Source organism: Schistocerca piceifrons, chromosome 7, assembly GCF_021461385.2.
Source record: "Schistocerca piceifrons isolate TAMUIC-IGC-003096 chromosome 7, iqSchPice1.1, whole genome shotgun sequence".
NCBI lineage: Eukaryota > Metazoa > Arthropoda > Insecta > Orthoptera > Acrididae > Schistocerca > Schistocerca piceifrons.
This window is the reverse complement of record NC_060144.1, coordinates 453255221-453272421: the sequence shown is the minus strand read 5'-3', so window position 1 is coordinate 453272421 and position 17201 is coordinate 453255221. Positions and strand designations below refer to the sequence as shown.

The 17201-nt window shown below is 38.3% G+C and overlaps 1 protein-coding gene across 1 annotated transcript in view; it reads right to left on the bottom strand.

The window, feature by feature from the left end:
• Positions 1 to 17201, bottom strand: part of LOC124805111 (A disintegrin and metalloproteinase with thrombospondin motifs 7-like) — a 267102-nt gene that overhangs the window by 38350 nt on the left and 211551 nt on the right. Inside the window, exons 14-15 of the mRNA XM_047265562.1 lie at positions 11532 to 12055; positions 11215 to 11421 (exon numbers count right to left, since the gene is read on the bottom strand). Coding sequence (XP_047121518.1) covers positions 11215 to 11421; positions 11532 to 12055 — 731 coding nt within the window. The remainder of the gene's footprint in view (positions 1 to 11214; positions 11422 to 11531; positions 12056 to 17201) is intronic.

Below are 17201 nucleotides of genomic sequence, written 5' to 3'. Positions count from 1 at the left end.
ATGTCCATACATAGTTTCCAATGAAGTTTATTAAATGGACCTCTTGATCATGGCATACCCATTTCCAATCACTTGGCCATGACATACTGTAATAGCTCATCTCTGTATGGGTTACTTCCCCCTAATCTATGACTTTCTGCTCTGCCAAGAATTGCCATTAAACTATGAAGCTTATGATACAACAATAACAGAACATAGCACTTTGCATTCATTACTTTCACAAATGGTTGGATGAGGACTTGCCTTGTATTTGACACAATGACCCTATCTCTTAAATTCAATATTATCCTTTAATTCTCAGAGAAGGAAACAAGACTTATTTTGGTTTATTATTCATTTCTTTGACTGAACAGTTTTAATTATTGTTGGAAGGGTACTCCAGCCCACGCAGTCAAGTTCTCTAAACTCAGTCTCTACCAAGTAGTGTCAAACTAACAAGTCAGTAGCTAAGCTGGCAGTATCTTTCCATCACTTACAACTGTCTTCAGCCTGCTACTTTTGTGCTATAGTGAAGGTGGCTAGACACCAACTTCATCTTCTAGTGAGTTCTGCCTTTCTACACATGTTTGTTCATTTCACAGTGAAGTGGAACCATACAAGGGGAGCAATTACCATTATGCAGGAAATTGTTTTAAAAATAAAGTATATCCAAGTTATTCTACTTGTATTTAGTACACACATTATCGCATTCAGCACTATTTTTTTTATATAAAATATGTAGGAAGTACAGTTATTTTTCCATCAAGTCACACAATTTATAATTATTATTGCTGCAGAAAATAATTTTTTTTTAGCAAAATAGTTCAGTTACTATTTTCTTACATTTTATTATTCTCCTCACTCACTCTGCATATTTTCTCTTATGTATCACCAAATGCAAGTGGATTCACAACTTCCTTGAGAATGCTTGTTGGTTTCCATCAGTTTCCCTCTTGTGATGTCTCATGCAATTTTTTATGTACACACTATTGATTTTTTAAATATTATATTCAACCATATTTCATAAGAAATGGTACTTCAGTAATTGTATGAAGTTATGGTCTGTTTGCCACCAGTAGTGAAACTCTGTGACACAAACTTGCAATCATGATGCACTGATAACCTGTAGTGAATTCATCATCAACTGCAGATAGAATCTGAAGTTAGCTATAATTCCCTTGAGAGCATATGTGATGAGGAGTGCATGGAACGATTGTTTGGTATGAACAAAACTGTATTCATATGTATGTAATTTTCTATTTTATGTAAGAAATTCCAGCAGCGTGTAATAACTGAGAAAGTTTAATTACAAGCATCTTTTTGTACATATTGTATTAGATATCTTGGTTGTTGGAAAACATTGTGACTCACTCAGGAATCCCTCCAACTACCCACACTAAAACAAACAGTACCATATCAACAGAGTTGCCACTATCCATACAAGTAGCACTCCAAATGAGCAACATGTTCATGTGACAGAGTACTGTAGCCTGCCCTGTGTGCTGCACTTTTGGCTGTTGATCAGTATGTAATGGAATACAGTGGCTGTCCCGGGCAGTTTATCGTCTCTTGTCATGCTCACTACATGTCTCCTTGCCATGGCATAATGTACTGAAATTCTTTATTGTGTTTACCTCAACCTTTTAGGATTCTCTCAGGATGGACTGCTCACACGGATAATGACTTTAGGTGTGCTGTATGAAATTTCTACTAACATCTTTGGAATAGACCATATAGAATTGACAAAAACCTGGTGGGAAAAAAAGACCCCAACAGTGTCATTGTACTGTACTCACTGTTTGTTGAAATCAACTACCAAAAATTCACATTAATCAAGACACAATTTATGAAGATATGGCTGGAGAAGATGCATGTCTACAATACTAAAGTGAGCTGTTGCCAAACTGTTTGAAAGCATCTAGGCAACAAACAACTCAGTGGCAAGTGATCATGGCACCATCACTAATGACTCCACCATTTCACTCACCGACACCACCATTTCACTCATTCAAAAATAATACAAAAGAATGGCCATAATATTGCTTTATCACTTTAATATTGCTAATATCACTTTGCAGCATTCAAGGTACCATTAGCAAACATTCTTTATCACACAAGCCAAGCCTGAACTGATTTGTTTTCTTAATAAACAGTCTTTGGCACCTGATCCCCTAATCTTACTATTTACAGAATTACAAGGGTGTGCTAAAAAGTAAATGCCTCTGAATTTTTTATTCTGTTCTCAATTTCAGTTCAGGTATTACATGTCATGCATATTACTCAATCGACTTTTCTGCTTCACTCAAGCAAGTTGCAACCTTCTGACACTAGAGTGATCTGAACGGTACATTTAACAAGGCAGTATGTAGAATAACTATGTTGTTGCATGAGAAACAGCTTGCTGCAATTGAGTTTCTCCATTGCAAAAAATGAGCCCCAATTGAAATACACAGAAGAATGAAAGTTGTGTGTGTTGATGATTACATCAACATCATTAACGTGTGATGCTGGGTTCTTCATGCTTGTAATGAAGGAAATGGCCATGCTAAAATCAATGAGTGTGACAGAGCTCAGAGTGGATGACCACACACAGCAAACAAAGTAACCCAGTGGATAACATAGACACAGCTTGTGGTGTCACTGCCAGACACCACACTTGCTAGATGGTAGCCTTTAAATTTGCCGCAGTCCGTTAGTATATCTCGGACCCGCGTGTCGCCACTATCAGTGATTGCAGACCGAGCGCCGCCACACGGCAGGTCTAGTCTAGAGAGACTACCTAGAACTCACCCCAGTTGTACAGCCGACTTTGCTAGCAATGGTTCACTGTCTACATACGCTCTCATTTGCAGAGACGACAGTTTAGCATAGCCTTCAGCTATGTGATTTGCTACGACCTAGCAAGGTGCCATATTCAGTTACTATTGATATTGATATTGTGAATCATGTACAGTCAAGAGCGACGTTCATCGTTAATGGATTAAAGTTAAGTACCAAACTAATTATGTCCGCTTTCTGAGTCCTAATTCCTTGTCATGTCCCAGACCTCATGTCAGTATAGTCCTTCCATTCTCACGCCAGCCTGCGTGAGCTAAAACGCGTGCATTTTGGCCTCCTCTAGTAACACTGTGTTGGCTCTTCTGCCAACACAACACAGCTCTCAGGTGAGGGTGGCATATTTTAACAACATTGCAACAGAGCCACCACCATAAGCTCTGCAATGTACTGCGAGACCCTCGGAAAACAGAAAGCATGAATTTGAAGAGTTCGTCCACATATGGAACACCATCTCCTTCAGCATGACAATGCCACAACACATGAGTGCTGTGACATCTGCAACAATCAGACACTTCAGGTTCACTGTCACTGATTATTCTCCATACAGTTCCATTTGATTTTCATACATCTGCAAAAACTAAGGAACACCTTCGAGGACCTCACTTTTATAGTGAAACAGTGCAAACAGAGTTGAAGTTGTGGCTCCATCAACAAAGACAAATGTTCTACAGTGACAGTGTGAACAAACTGGTCTCTTGTTGCGAAAAATGTGTTCGTTACCAGGATGATGATCTTGAGATAAATAAAATAATAGAGTCCAGGTTGGAATATCAACAATTATGAAAAGGATAGACTGCTACTTACTGTAAAGAAGACACGCTAAGTTGTAGAAAGGCACATTGAAAAGACTGTTACACACTAAGCTTTTGGCCAAAGCCTTCTTCAAAAAGAAAGGAAAACCCACACTCATTCACATAAGCAGGGATACCTCATGCACACATGAACACTATCTCTAGCCGGACTAGCCAGACTACAGACTTTTCATTGTGCCTGTCTGCAACTCAACCCATCTCTTTACACTGAGTAGCAATCTATCCTTTTAATAATATTTGAGAAATAAATATGTAGATGCAAAAAATAAAGATGTAAAATGTTAATAAAGTCTGTTTTATTATTAAACATTTAAGAGTTTTCATATATGAAAGCCAGAGGCTTTACTTTTCAGCACACCCTTGTATACAAGTTATTCAGTGACCACTATGAGATGGAAATACCAGACAGTCTCTAAAAGACTCAAATACAAGTAGTGTCATACAAATCTCTGATGGCCTGATATGGTACAGACAGCAAATTTGAGAGGATTAATCAGAAAGTGCAAGCTTGTACGGTAAACTGGATGCTGTAAAACTGTATGTAGACTCATTAATCATAACTGTCATATTTTGATGTACAACAGGTGAAAAATTTGAGCAAAAAGCATTGAAACTAGCAAAACCTTCACTAGGACAATTCACTCAAGCTATCAAAATTTCATAGAGGTTAATCAGTGTATTGCAGCAACAATTTCAAATACCCCAAATGCAGCCCATAAGATTCAAACAATTTGCATCTTCTAGAATTTTTCAAGCTTGCTGCACCACACTTTCACTGGAGGAACAAGAACAAGAAAAATTGGATTGTTTCTAAGAATAAGATACTATAAATCTCAATACATCACTTGGTTTTTTTTTTTCAGTATCAACAATTATTATATGGCATTGCATACATCTACCATCTGCCAATGCTCTCTATCAAATATCATATTGTCTATCCCACATTGCGGTTTCTGACAACATAATCTCAGGGAATAATAAGCAGCAACTTTTAGGCGACCCAAAAAAAGTTGTACTTTACTCTAGGAAGAAGACCTGCAGAGAGAAGTGAAATATCTAGGCTAGGCACAGAACGTACAAGGAACAATACAAAAAGGCAACAAAATTGTGGAAGCAACCAGGGTTGTTCGATAATCAATGCCCCACAATTTTTTTCTCAAATTTATTTATTCTTAAGTTAGAATTTGGTGATAATATCAGTCAACATGCTTGCCCTGTGCTTGTAGTCATATTTTCAGAGCATCCCATCATCTTCAAAGTGTGTGGTACATAGAGATTCTTAAGTGTCCCAAAGGGATCTAGTTCTAGGGCACCAGGTATGTGCTATGCAATGGATGAGGCTGTGACAGGACATCTCAATTGCGGCCAGTCATGGAGCTTAGTTTCTGCACTTCCAGATGCTCTCTCTCTCTCTCTCTCTCTCTCTCTCTCTCTCTCTCTCTCTCTACCCTTTGACCAACAGTGCTCCTACAACTGCATCTAACCATACACTGCACTCAAATGTTTATGAATGTCCACCATGGTTTCTTTTTCCACAACCAACAATTCAATAACACCACTTTGCTTGTAATGAGTGTCTTGCATAGATACTATTTTGATGGTTCACTGTAATACTGCTATAAGTCAGAATTGTTCAAAACTTCACACGAGCAGAAGAAACATCACATTTGAAATACCTAAGTTGACATTTTTCTTATATATCTTAAAATGGCTGTGAGAAAAATTTGGAGCATTATTTATTGAAAGACCCTCATATTCAGAAATTCGAGAAACCAACAAAACAAATAAACTGTTTAGGTACTTTCAGCAAAGATTAACTGTTAGCAAAGTTTATTAGACACACAGTTGCCATCATGCATCCAATGAATCAATTAAGGTGAGGAGGACTGCCGGTGCCAATATGAAATAGGCACACTTTTGACAAGAGACGTGGCTGAATCCCAGTAAAAGTGACAGAATAACAAGGATGCATGATGTACAATCTCATACCAAATTGGGGCCTCTCATCAAACAGTAAAATCACTAAGCCTGTGACATCAAGAGTTGACAGCAAAAGAAGAGTAACGATAGCTAACATGTGAATAAAAACAGTGGTTCGTTTGATGCAAACTATGTCAGCAATAATTCTATTTACAGCAACAAGAACAATGAGTGTAATGGCAACAGCAGCCATTGTGCCCATTCCTGGAAGAAGAGGACAGTGGATGCAGCCATGAGATTCACTCATCCACTACTTATAGTCTGTATGCAGAAGGCATATCCATGCCACTTGCTCCAAAACTGGGAACCTCCTTAACTGAGGAAGAAATTTCTTCCATTGCTGAAGAACCACAATTCCTGCTGCTCTAAGAAATTACATACAACTTTGAGATGGAGGAACCAACAGAGCACACTTTAACAGAAATTAGGATTCTTAATAAGTAAACTCTGATCCCCAGCACTTAATGCCTTTGGCCCTGACAAGGTCAATTTAATATGTACTGTTCCTCTTTATCAGGGAATAATTTGGGATCTCTGCCACAGGATAACACTATAGCTGACTTGTGGAATCCCTCCAGCTAGCCACATGGAAGTAGATAGCACAATATCAACACAGGTTGTACTCATGTTCATATTCATACCAGTACTTCTTCAAAGGAACAAATACCTCATGTGATAGAGCATGGTAGCATCCTACCCCCTGTGCCATGCTTTAGTCAAGAAATGGCTTGTAAATTGATGTTCTGGACTGCTCAGGCAGTTCATCTGGTGGGCTTCTCAATTTTCTCGCTGAAGCACTGTGATCAACTATAATGCTTCACTACATCTACTGGTACATGTTTTAATTCTCCCAAGATAGACTGTTAACATTGACTTTTGTAGTAAGCATTTTCTTTTACCGTCTTCAGCACTGCCAGTATCCTATTGATAACAAACTGACATGGACTTTGGTGTTCCCAGTTGTTACTGTTGTGTCGGTAGCCGGGCCGACACCGTGAAGCTGAGATGGCTGAAAATGCACGCTAGACTAACGCAGACGGACGTGAAGTACTGGAACAGGATACGTAATTAATGTTAGGAAGAAAAGTACGGAGCAGGTTTAATACTTAACTTTAATTAATCCTTGTGGTACATCGATCTTGACGATACACAGGAGACTTTAAGTTCAATCACTGTATGGCTAATGTGCCTTGCTAGTTCGTAGCCATTAACTTAGCTGATGGCTATTCTGTCTCTCGGCTAATGAGAGAGAAAGGCTTCGTACATCTGGTCGGTAGCTAGGTTCTCGTACAACTGGGGCGAGTGCTCTCTCGTATCACGAGACCTGCCTTGGTGGTGGCGCTAGGTCTGCGATTACACAGTGGCGACACGCGGGTCCGACATGTACTAAATGGACCGCGGCCGATTTAAGCTACCACCTAGCCAGTGTGGTGTCTGGCGGTGACACCACAGTTACTGTGACTATCCTTGTGCAATATTTACTGTTTATGGAAGAAAAGTGTTTATGGACATTCTCCATAGCAACTCCAGAGAAATAATGTGTTTTAAGACACCTCAATGAGTATTTTACTATGATGAAGGTCAAATGCAGTTAATCTTTCATAATCCGCAGAGGAGTAACATAATGTGGCACCCTTGAGTCAAGGTGGCTTTGGAAGTGGTTCTTGTAATTCACCTGAATGAATCAAAAAATTTAATGTTGGACATAGCTACATTGTTTGGGATGTATTTGATAAGGAGAAGTGCAATCAGTCCTACAGAGTGATGAAACAATGTAAACACACAGTTCAGGAAGATCAGGTAGTTCTGTATGGACTTTAATTTATTTAGTTCTCTTAACATTTGTGAAAAATAATTGTTTTGGCTTTCCAACACAATGTCTCATTTGATGACGCCTTATAATGTTGCATTTTTTTGCTAATTAACAAATGAGAAGAAAAAGAGTAGTCGCACATGTCATGAGGTAATCAATGGATCTCTGATGGCAATTTGACAAATTTTCCTTATTGTACAAAATTTGATAAAAAATTTTCAGGCAGTATTTATAAAGGCAGAAAATAGTGTTGCTTCAATTGCTCTAGTAACCATGTGCACATAGGTTGATTGTAGGACCAACTTTAATGGATATACAGGGTGATTATAATTAAAGTTCCAGTTTCAAAATGTTGTAAAAAAACACTGAAAGGAATATTAATATTATCAAATAAGGAGGAAATGTTATAGGGAAAAAAGAAAGAAAATAACAAAATTCCTACCACTGGATGACACTCTAAATGGCAGAATAAAAGACGTGGGGTACACAGCTGTTCGTCAGTTTTCATCTGACACACTCGTTGTGACTGTCACAATGCAGGCTCACACACTGCTGGTAAAGCTGTTTTACAAGAATGGTGATGGTGTGCCAGTAGCTCTGGAGAAGTGTCAGACACTCAAGGGTATGAAAAAAGTCACTGGTTCGATGTCTGTAAAGGGTCTGGAGTAAATGATATGAAAATCAAAAAGACAACATATTTTGAAGGGCAGTGTGGTAGAAGGAGGAAGACGATTGATGCAACATCAGCAAGATATGGCCACTATATTACAGGAGGGGTTAAGCAGTGGCGTGCAAACATGCAGTGCATGGTGAACCGCCGTAACGTGAGACATACCTGTGAGTATGGTGCATGCAATTCTACGATACATCCTGCATGGCCATCGAACAAAATTAACCATGTTCAGGAGTTGCTACATGCTGACCAGCCAGTAAGACAAATATTTGTTCTAGAACTTCTTGCTCACATGGACATGGACAATGAATGGTCATGGAACATTCTGAGGACAGTCAGAGCCCATTTCCACCTCCAAGAACATGTCAATCCACAGAATTGCAGAATACTAGCAACCGAAAATCCACTCGCACATCAACTGGTACCACTTCATTCTGCAAAGGGAACTGTGTGTTTCAGGTTGATGGCATTGTTTATTGTATGGCCATATTTTTTAGGAGATGGGTCCTGCAAGTCCTGTTACTTGCACTATCACTGACAAATGCTATGAGAGCCGTTGCACACCATCATAATTCCAACGATTCAACAGAGTGGATGTATGGGTAGAATCATTTTTATGTAAGATGGGTCTCCTCCACACATTGTACGGCCTGGGAAGCAGCTACTGCAGAGGCATTTTGGAAATGCTAGAATTATCAGCCATAATTTCCCTAAGCCTAGTGGTCTAATCACCTTATCTTAGTCTGTGTAATTTCGGGCTATGGCATTACCAAAAAGATGCTGTGTCCAGCATTCCTATTGCAAACATAGTTTAATTGAATACACACACTGTGCAACACATTCTGAACATGACTCCTGAGACACTCCGATTTATTGTTGCAAATGCTGCTTCTCGATTTCAACATGTGGCAGAAAACAGTGGGCAGTATACTGAACACGTCTTGCACCAGTCTCAAAAAATTAAAAAAACTGATTTCACTATTTCTTTTTATATGGTTTTTGATCTCAGGTCAATTAAAAACCAATTTTTCTCTTCCGATGTGGCACTACCTAGACTGGGTTCTGTTCATATTTGACATCCTTTTGAGCAATTTTTTTTACAACATTTTGAAACTGGACCTCTCATTATAATCACCCTGTACATCACCTGATATAAGTACTTCAGTTGTGTACAGCAACAGAAACTGAGCAACTCCTGTGCTTCAAGTGCTCTTCACTGTGTTAGCTGCATTTGCTGTGTGCCCTTTCCAGCTCATTTATAGGTATATGTGCATCCCTAGATAGTTCAGATTCTTATTAAACTTAAACTAAATACCACTCTTCTTTTCATCACATTCTTAAAATGTTGAGTGAAATGCAAAATTTTTTTATATCCTGAAAATTTGCTTCTTTCTTTTATAAAATTCCTTTGTTCTCAAGAAAAAGATTTATTCCATTATCTAGCATTATTCTTATTGTTTTAGCCACAATACTTGTCAATGAAATTTGATAGAGACTTTTCATGTCATGGGTAGATTATCTGGCTTTAAGCTTTAGAATCAAAAATATTATGGTAATGTCCAAGACTGATGGGATTTCTGTTTCTCAGAGTTGATAGAGAAGTAATGAAATTATGAGAGCCAGAACTTTTCATCTTTAAGCATTTTATTGTACTTAAGAGTTCAGATAACTAACCTTGTTTTTAAAGAGTTCTTGCAACGTTCCCTTACCTATTTTAAGTAGAATGCTATAAACTTGGCTATCTGCATCTGTAGCAGATATTGATGTTATCTCATTTGTAACTTCCTTCTTGTGACCTAAATCATCCAGGAACTGCTATAAACAATCTCTTTTAGTGTTTGTTACCTCTTTTTTCATGACTGAGAGTATTGTTCTCATGTCTATAGCATCCATTATATCTTTTGTCTCTCTGCTGGTCTTCTTGCATCATTTCTCTTGGGACCATACAGAATTTTTGTGTAGCTAAATTTGGGATTTTCCATCAATAGTCAGAGCTTGAAGTTTTCTGTATCCTTGTTGTCTACAAATGAGTGAAGGCATTGTTTTTTAATGTTATGTTTGATAATGTGCTTTAAATTATGTGTACAGCCACATTTTTGCATAAAATCTTATATGGTAGTACAAATATATGTTTTGTGTTGGGCAGTGTGCAGTGTTTGGGGTTCACCCGCAGGTAACTTTATGTCATAGCAAGTTTGTCATGGAGCAACCAACATTGCAGGGCTTCTGAAGAAAAGCCTCAGGATAATTAATGTTAATTCTTCGATGAGGAATATTTTTCAACAATGCATATCACCAAAATGGTTTGTAAAATATCTGCAAAGCATTTTGTGTAATCTGATAGCCATACTGAAAGTTTGTATGATCTTGTAATGAAAAGTCATGGTTATATAATACAGTGGATAATTACTTCCAGAACAAGGAAAAAAATTTAAATAAGGAATATACTGAAAAAAGTAAATATTCTTCAACACTATTATACAATATGCCAACCAGAATCCTCTCCCTCAGCTTTACTGGTAAATAATGCCAAGAAGGAAAATAATCCCTGTACAAATATTTAGAAAAAGGTAACATGGAGTACTGAACTTGTTTATATGTGAATAATACGTAGCTGGAAACACATGCATGTGTATATTCAAAATCACATGACTCATCTAATTAGGAAACAATATTGTCATCAGATCATTACACTTTGTTTGGCAACTCTAACAATATACTCTTTAACCTTCCAAAACTACTACAAATTCTATTAATTAAAGACTGAAGTCTGTCATCGAACATTACAGCTCTCTAACCTTCATCTGTCTCAACTTTATGTGACTTCAATGCCACATTTAGTTAGTGAGCCAATGTTCTTCTAAAAGGAACATGGGCTCAATACTGAGAGTCTTAATCAGATGATCAGTACATTTATTTTACATAGTCAGTAGCAGTTTTATCATCCTTAAATGGGGGCATGTTTTCTGTCACTTCAAATATACTTAAACTATAAATGAGAAAAACTTTGAATAGGTATCAATTAAGTGTTTATCCTGTGCCTGAAAGTTCTCTTACTGTTCCAATATAATGTTTTTCTAACTAGAAAATGAATATTAAAAGTAGCAGCTATTACTTACTTCTGTGCCTACCAGGTGTTGTGTTTGGTGGATGAAGAGAGGTGGTTGGGCAAGGAGGCAGTGGATGACAGACTTCCCTCCTAAGGGGTCTGTTGACTGGGAAACAACCTTCTGCTGGTCTGTTGGTGTTTTTATCCACACAGCGAACTTCTCTTCTCTTGTATGACGGTCCTCGTCCACATGTTTTGCTGCATTGACTCCAAGGGCCTTAAAAATAATAAAAATTGCTGGTGAGTCATATTATAATATGAATAATTTAAATCTAGTTTCAAGTGGCTCATGTAACTGGAAGAATCTTGGCTATTACAGTTAATTACCTGTAATCCAGTGAAGGTGGCAGAAAGCATTCATATTGCACGATTTCGTCTCATAAGGTTTCTGTTTTGGGTCACATTTTCCCCTTGGATGGCCGCAGACAACTTTCCTTCGATGGATACCAATACCACAAGTTACAGAACACTCACTCCAGGCCCCGACAGCCCACCCTCTTCGTCGCATATCATTATTATTATTTCTTGGGCTGGGCACTGATGGCCGACGTCTGCCACCAACATAATACGGCCTCCGTCCCCTGGTACCATTTCGTTTTGGACCATTGTGCATACTGGAATTTTGTGATGATGTGATACTCTGCTGCACTTTTACGATGCAGGGTGGCATCTGTGGACAAGATTCCTGATTGTGTGGACGAGTGAGGTGTGCACAGTCAGAATCTGGCCTACGTTGATCTCGACTGTTTGCATCTCCTGGAATTTTCTCTTCTACACAGAAGACTAGTCGCTTATGAATTCCACCTTCACCACATGATACAGAGCAGGCATGCCAAGGTCCAGTCCACCATCTGGTCAAGGAAATAATTGAAAGGCACTTTAAGTAGTGCAAATAATGTTACACTTTTGTTTTATATACAGATATTTTACACATTTATCACTTTCACTTCATGTTTATTGTAGAACATGAAAATGAAAAACTTGTTTATCAAATTGTCATTGTTATGAATATCTTATTTGTATGGAAGCCTAACTATATAGTAGAATTGAAAGAAGTAAAAACCTGGTACCATGAGCGGTTAAGATATGCACCGCATGCTATGGGCCCTGCGCTGTTGGAGGACTCACAGTGTCACTGCCCAATTTTCTGGGCAGTTTTCAGCTGATAATAATAATACTATTTAGGATTGTGTGTGTAGGATTATGTAGTATTTTTAAAGCTTAATCAAAGAATATTTTAACAACAGCAAAAATGGAAATGTTTGTCTAATCAGAAATAAAGACAGTATGGTACCCAAGAAAAACATGGTTGTATTGTCAATTCTGAGTCAGAAGGGTGAGTGTATTGATTCTGAACTTTTCAAAGAGGTTGAAAGAGAAGAACAATACTGGTGAGAAGTACTACAGCATAAAGTAGAAGTTAAATTTTTGTCAGAATGCTGTCTTGCTTCACATGGAGGTGGTGAAGCTGCTGGTTTTCTGCAAAATTGTAATTATCTTTAACTTCTAGAATTATTTGTCGATTTTTGTCTTTTCTCATCTGAACACATGCATGTACTGTACATTCTTTGTATGAGGTGTGATAAAAAAGTAATGGGAAATTTTTAATATCACAGGTCTCATATACCCAATTTTCAATTTTTTTAATCTTGGTAAATGTGTTCATGATGTATGTTTGCATTTTCCACTGTTTTCAATACTTAGTTTACTGTTGACAGTCAAAAATGTTACATGTTTTCAGTGCTCGGCAAACTTTTACTTTCTAAAAATATGGATCAAAGAATTTGCATTAAATTTGCTTGAAAAATGGAATAAAGGGCAACACCACAGACATGTTAACAGTGGATTTTGGAAAATCTGTTGTGAGTAAGACAAGAGTTTACAGGTGGTATAACTGTTTCAAAGGGGGTCAAGAAGAAGGTAAACCATGTGATGAAAAGTTGGTAAATAGGTATGACAATAAAAAAAAAAAAAAAACCAATCGTTCCAAAGGAAGCTACCTGAGGAGCCGAGATAAAAAAAAATTCAAAAAGTTTGATCACATGTGAAGGTTGTTCTCACTCTTTTCTGTGATTACAATGGGACAGTGCATCAAGAGTTCCTTCCTTCTGATTGTATGGTCAATTAGAAATACAACATGGAAGCTATACGCCATTTGAATGAAGCAATCCAAGGAAAATGACAAGAACTGTGGCAAGACCACTCATGGAAATCACATCATAACAATGCTCCTGCTCACACCTCAACAATTATTCACAATTTTTTGGCAAACAACAAAACTGTTATGTTGCCTCAGCCACCATATTTGCCAGACACGGCACCCTGCAACTTCTTTCTATTCCTAAAGCTGAAGCGAACCATGAAAGGACATGGTTTCACCACCGTTCATGAGATAAACATAGAATCGCTGAAGGAACTGAACATCATAATGTGAAGTGTGTTCCACTAGTATTTCCAAGATTAGGAAAAATTCCTGGCACAAGTCTTTTATATCTGGTGGGTAATACTCTGAAGGGGGCAAAGTTGATGTTGATGAATAAATAAAGATTCTTTTTGATAATACCTCATATCTATCGAAAGATGTGAGTGAAGAATTATTGCTACTACTGGAGCCAATAAGTGTAATAAAATAAATGGTGGAATTAATCTCATTAAATTCATCACTGGATTTAGCAAACAAAATTCATTTACATACACAGTCTGCAAACCACTGTGATATGCATGGCAGAGAGTACTTAGCATGTTACCACATTTTAGGGTTTATTCCCATTCCAATAATCTATGGATCATGGGAAGAATGACTGCTTAAATGCCTCTGTACATGTTATAATTACCAGTAGTCTAATTTTGTCTTCACTCTCCTTACAAAAGTCATACCTAGGGGGCTGAAGAATGTCTGTAGATTCTTCACTTATTAACCATTCTTGAAACTTTGTAAGAAGGTTTGTGTGGAAAATTTGTGTCTATCTTCAAGAGTCTGCCAGTTCAGGTCCTTCAACATTTCAGTGACACTTTCCTCTGAAGGAAACAAACCTGTGACCATTTGTGCTGTTCTTCTTTGTATATGTTCAATATCACTTGTTAGTCCAGTTTCATATGCATCCCATTCTTGAAACTTTGTAAGAAGGTTTGTGTGGAAAATTTGTGTCTATCTTCAAGAGTCTGCCAGTTCAGGTCCTTCAACATTTCAGTGACACTTTCCTCTGAAGGAAACAAACCTGTGACCATTTGTGCTGTTCTTCTTTGTATATGTTCAATATCACCTGTTAGTCCAGTTTATATGCATCCCACACACTTTGGCAATATTCTAAGATGGGATACACAAGTGATTTATAAATCACCTGTCTTCCCTAATACTGAGCATACTTGATCGTCCCATGTCATATGTCATATCAAAGTACAGTTTTTTTTAGCTCCTGGACCTGTTGAAATATTTATCTCTTAGGCATGGAAGGACATAGTTTTTACCACTTAGCCTCAGCAAGTCAGAATTTGTAAAAGAAAGTTGTCTCAACATAAAAGTCTTTAGAGGCCAAAGCTATGATAATGTCAGTAACATGAGTGGAAAATGTAACAAAATTCATTTACATACACAGTCTGCAAACCACTGTGATATGCATGGCAGAGAGTACTTAGCATGTTACCACATTTTAGGGTTTATTCCCATTCCAATAATCTATGGATCATGGGAAGAATGACTGCTTAAATGCCTCTGTACATGTTATAATTACCAGTTGTCTAATTTTGTCTTCACTCTCCTTACAAAAGTCATACCTAGGGGGCTGAAGAACGTCTGTAGATTCTTCACTTATTAACCATTCTTGAAACTTTGTAAGAAGGTTTGTGTGGAAAATTTGTGTCTATCTTCAAGAGTCTGCCAGTTCAGGTCCTTCAACATTTCAGTGACATTTTCCTCTGAAGGAAACAAACCTGTGACCATTTGTGCTGTTCTTCTTTGTATATGTTCAATATCACCTGTTAGTCCAGTTTCATATGCATCCCACACACTTTGGCAATATTCTAAGATGGGATACACAAGTGATTTATAAATCACCTGTCTTCCCTAACACTGAGCATACTTGATCGTCCCATGTCATATGTCATATCCCCACAAATGTTACACACAGGTATTTGCATGACTTTACTGATTCTAATTGTGAATCACTTATATTATAGTCGTAGGATGCTACCTGTTTTTGATTTTGAAGTGCATAATTTTACATTTATGTACATTTAAAGCAAGTTGCTAATCTTTAAACTACTTTGAAATCTTATCCAGACCATACTGATATTTGTGCAATTTTTTTTGGACAGTATTTCATTACAGATAGCTTCATCACCTGCAAAATGTTTGAGGCCACTATTAGTATGAGAAAAGTGCAAGCTGGTTTTTGCATGATAGATGTTTTCAGAATCTATGTTGATAGATATGGAGAGGGTCATTCTGTTCAAGCCACCTCATTATGTTTGAGCTCGGAATGCACTGATCAGCCAGAAAACTATGACCCCCTACCTAATAGCTGGTATGTCCACCTTTGGCAAGGAAAACAGTGGCAACATGTTATGTCACAGAAGCAATGAGGCCTTGGTAGGTTGCTGGAGGAAGTTGGCACCACATCTGCACAAACAAGTCACCTAATTCCCGTAAATTCCAGAGAAGGGGTGATGAACTCTGACACCATGTTCAATCACATCCTAAATGTGTTCAATCGGGTTCAGATCTGGTGAGTTGGGGGATCAGCACATCAAATGGAACTTGTCACTGTGTTTCTCAAGGTGCTCCATAACACTCCTGGCCTTTTGATATGGCACATTCTCTTGCTGAAAAATGACAGCGCTGTCAGCAAAGATGATTGTCATTAAGGGGTGTACGTGGTCTACAACCAGTGTACCATACTCCTTGGCCATCATGGTGCCTTGCATGAGCTTCACTGGACCCATGGATGCCCACATGAATGTTCCACAGGGCATAATGGAGCCTCCACCAGCTTGTCTGTGCCCCACATTACAATTACAGGCGTCAAGGAGCTGTTCCCCTGGAAAACAATGGATCTGCGCCCTCCCACTGGCACGAGGAAGAAAGCATTATTATTCATCAGACCATGCAACGCTCTGACACTGCACCAATGTCCAGTGCCAATGGCCATGTGCCCATTTCAGTCATAGTTGCCAATGTCATGTTAACCTGAGCACATGCATGGGTCATCAGCTGCAAAGGCCCATTGTTAGGAGTGTTCGGTGCATTGTGTGTGGAGACACACTTGTACTCTGCTCAGCATTAAAGTTGATGTTAGTTCCACCATAGTGTGCCACCTGTCCTGTTTTACCAGTCTGCCCAGCATACAACTGACATCTGTAATGAGGCGTAGCCACCCAAACCTACAATGTTGGTTTCACCTTGGTTTCGCCACATGTTCAAGACACTCACCACAGCACTCTTCAAACACCCGAAAAGTCATACTGAGCCAACAGGCCATCACAATTTGTCCACAATCAAACTCAGATAGATCTCGCACCTTCTGAATTTGACACACAGACAGCACACACACTGATACTACAAGCAACGTGCATTTGTCTGACTAGCAGTCATTCCTTGGCAGGTGATGCTGCTATCGCCTGAACAGGTTTGTATCGATAGTAGGTCAGTGGTCAAAATGCTCAGGTTGACCAGTGTTTGTTCTAGGGTCCTACAAAATATGGACATTAGTAAGATTGGACAGTAGTTTTGTGGATCACTTTTGTTCCCCTATTACTTCTGTTAGAAGAGTGTCACCCATGGTTTTTTTTTTTTTTTTTTTCAATCAGTGGGCACTGATTTTGTTCAGAGGATATACAGTACATAATGTTTACAATGGGTGCTGCAAATTCAGCATAGAATCTGATAAGGATCTTATCGGGTCCTGGAGTCTTATTTAATTTTAATGATTTTAGCTGTTTCCCAATGCCACTGACACTAATATCTTCATCTCTTGGTGTGATAAGTAAACTGGAGCAGTA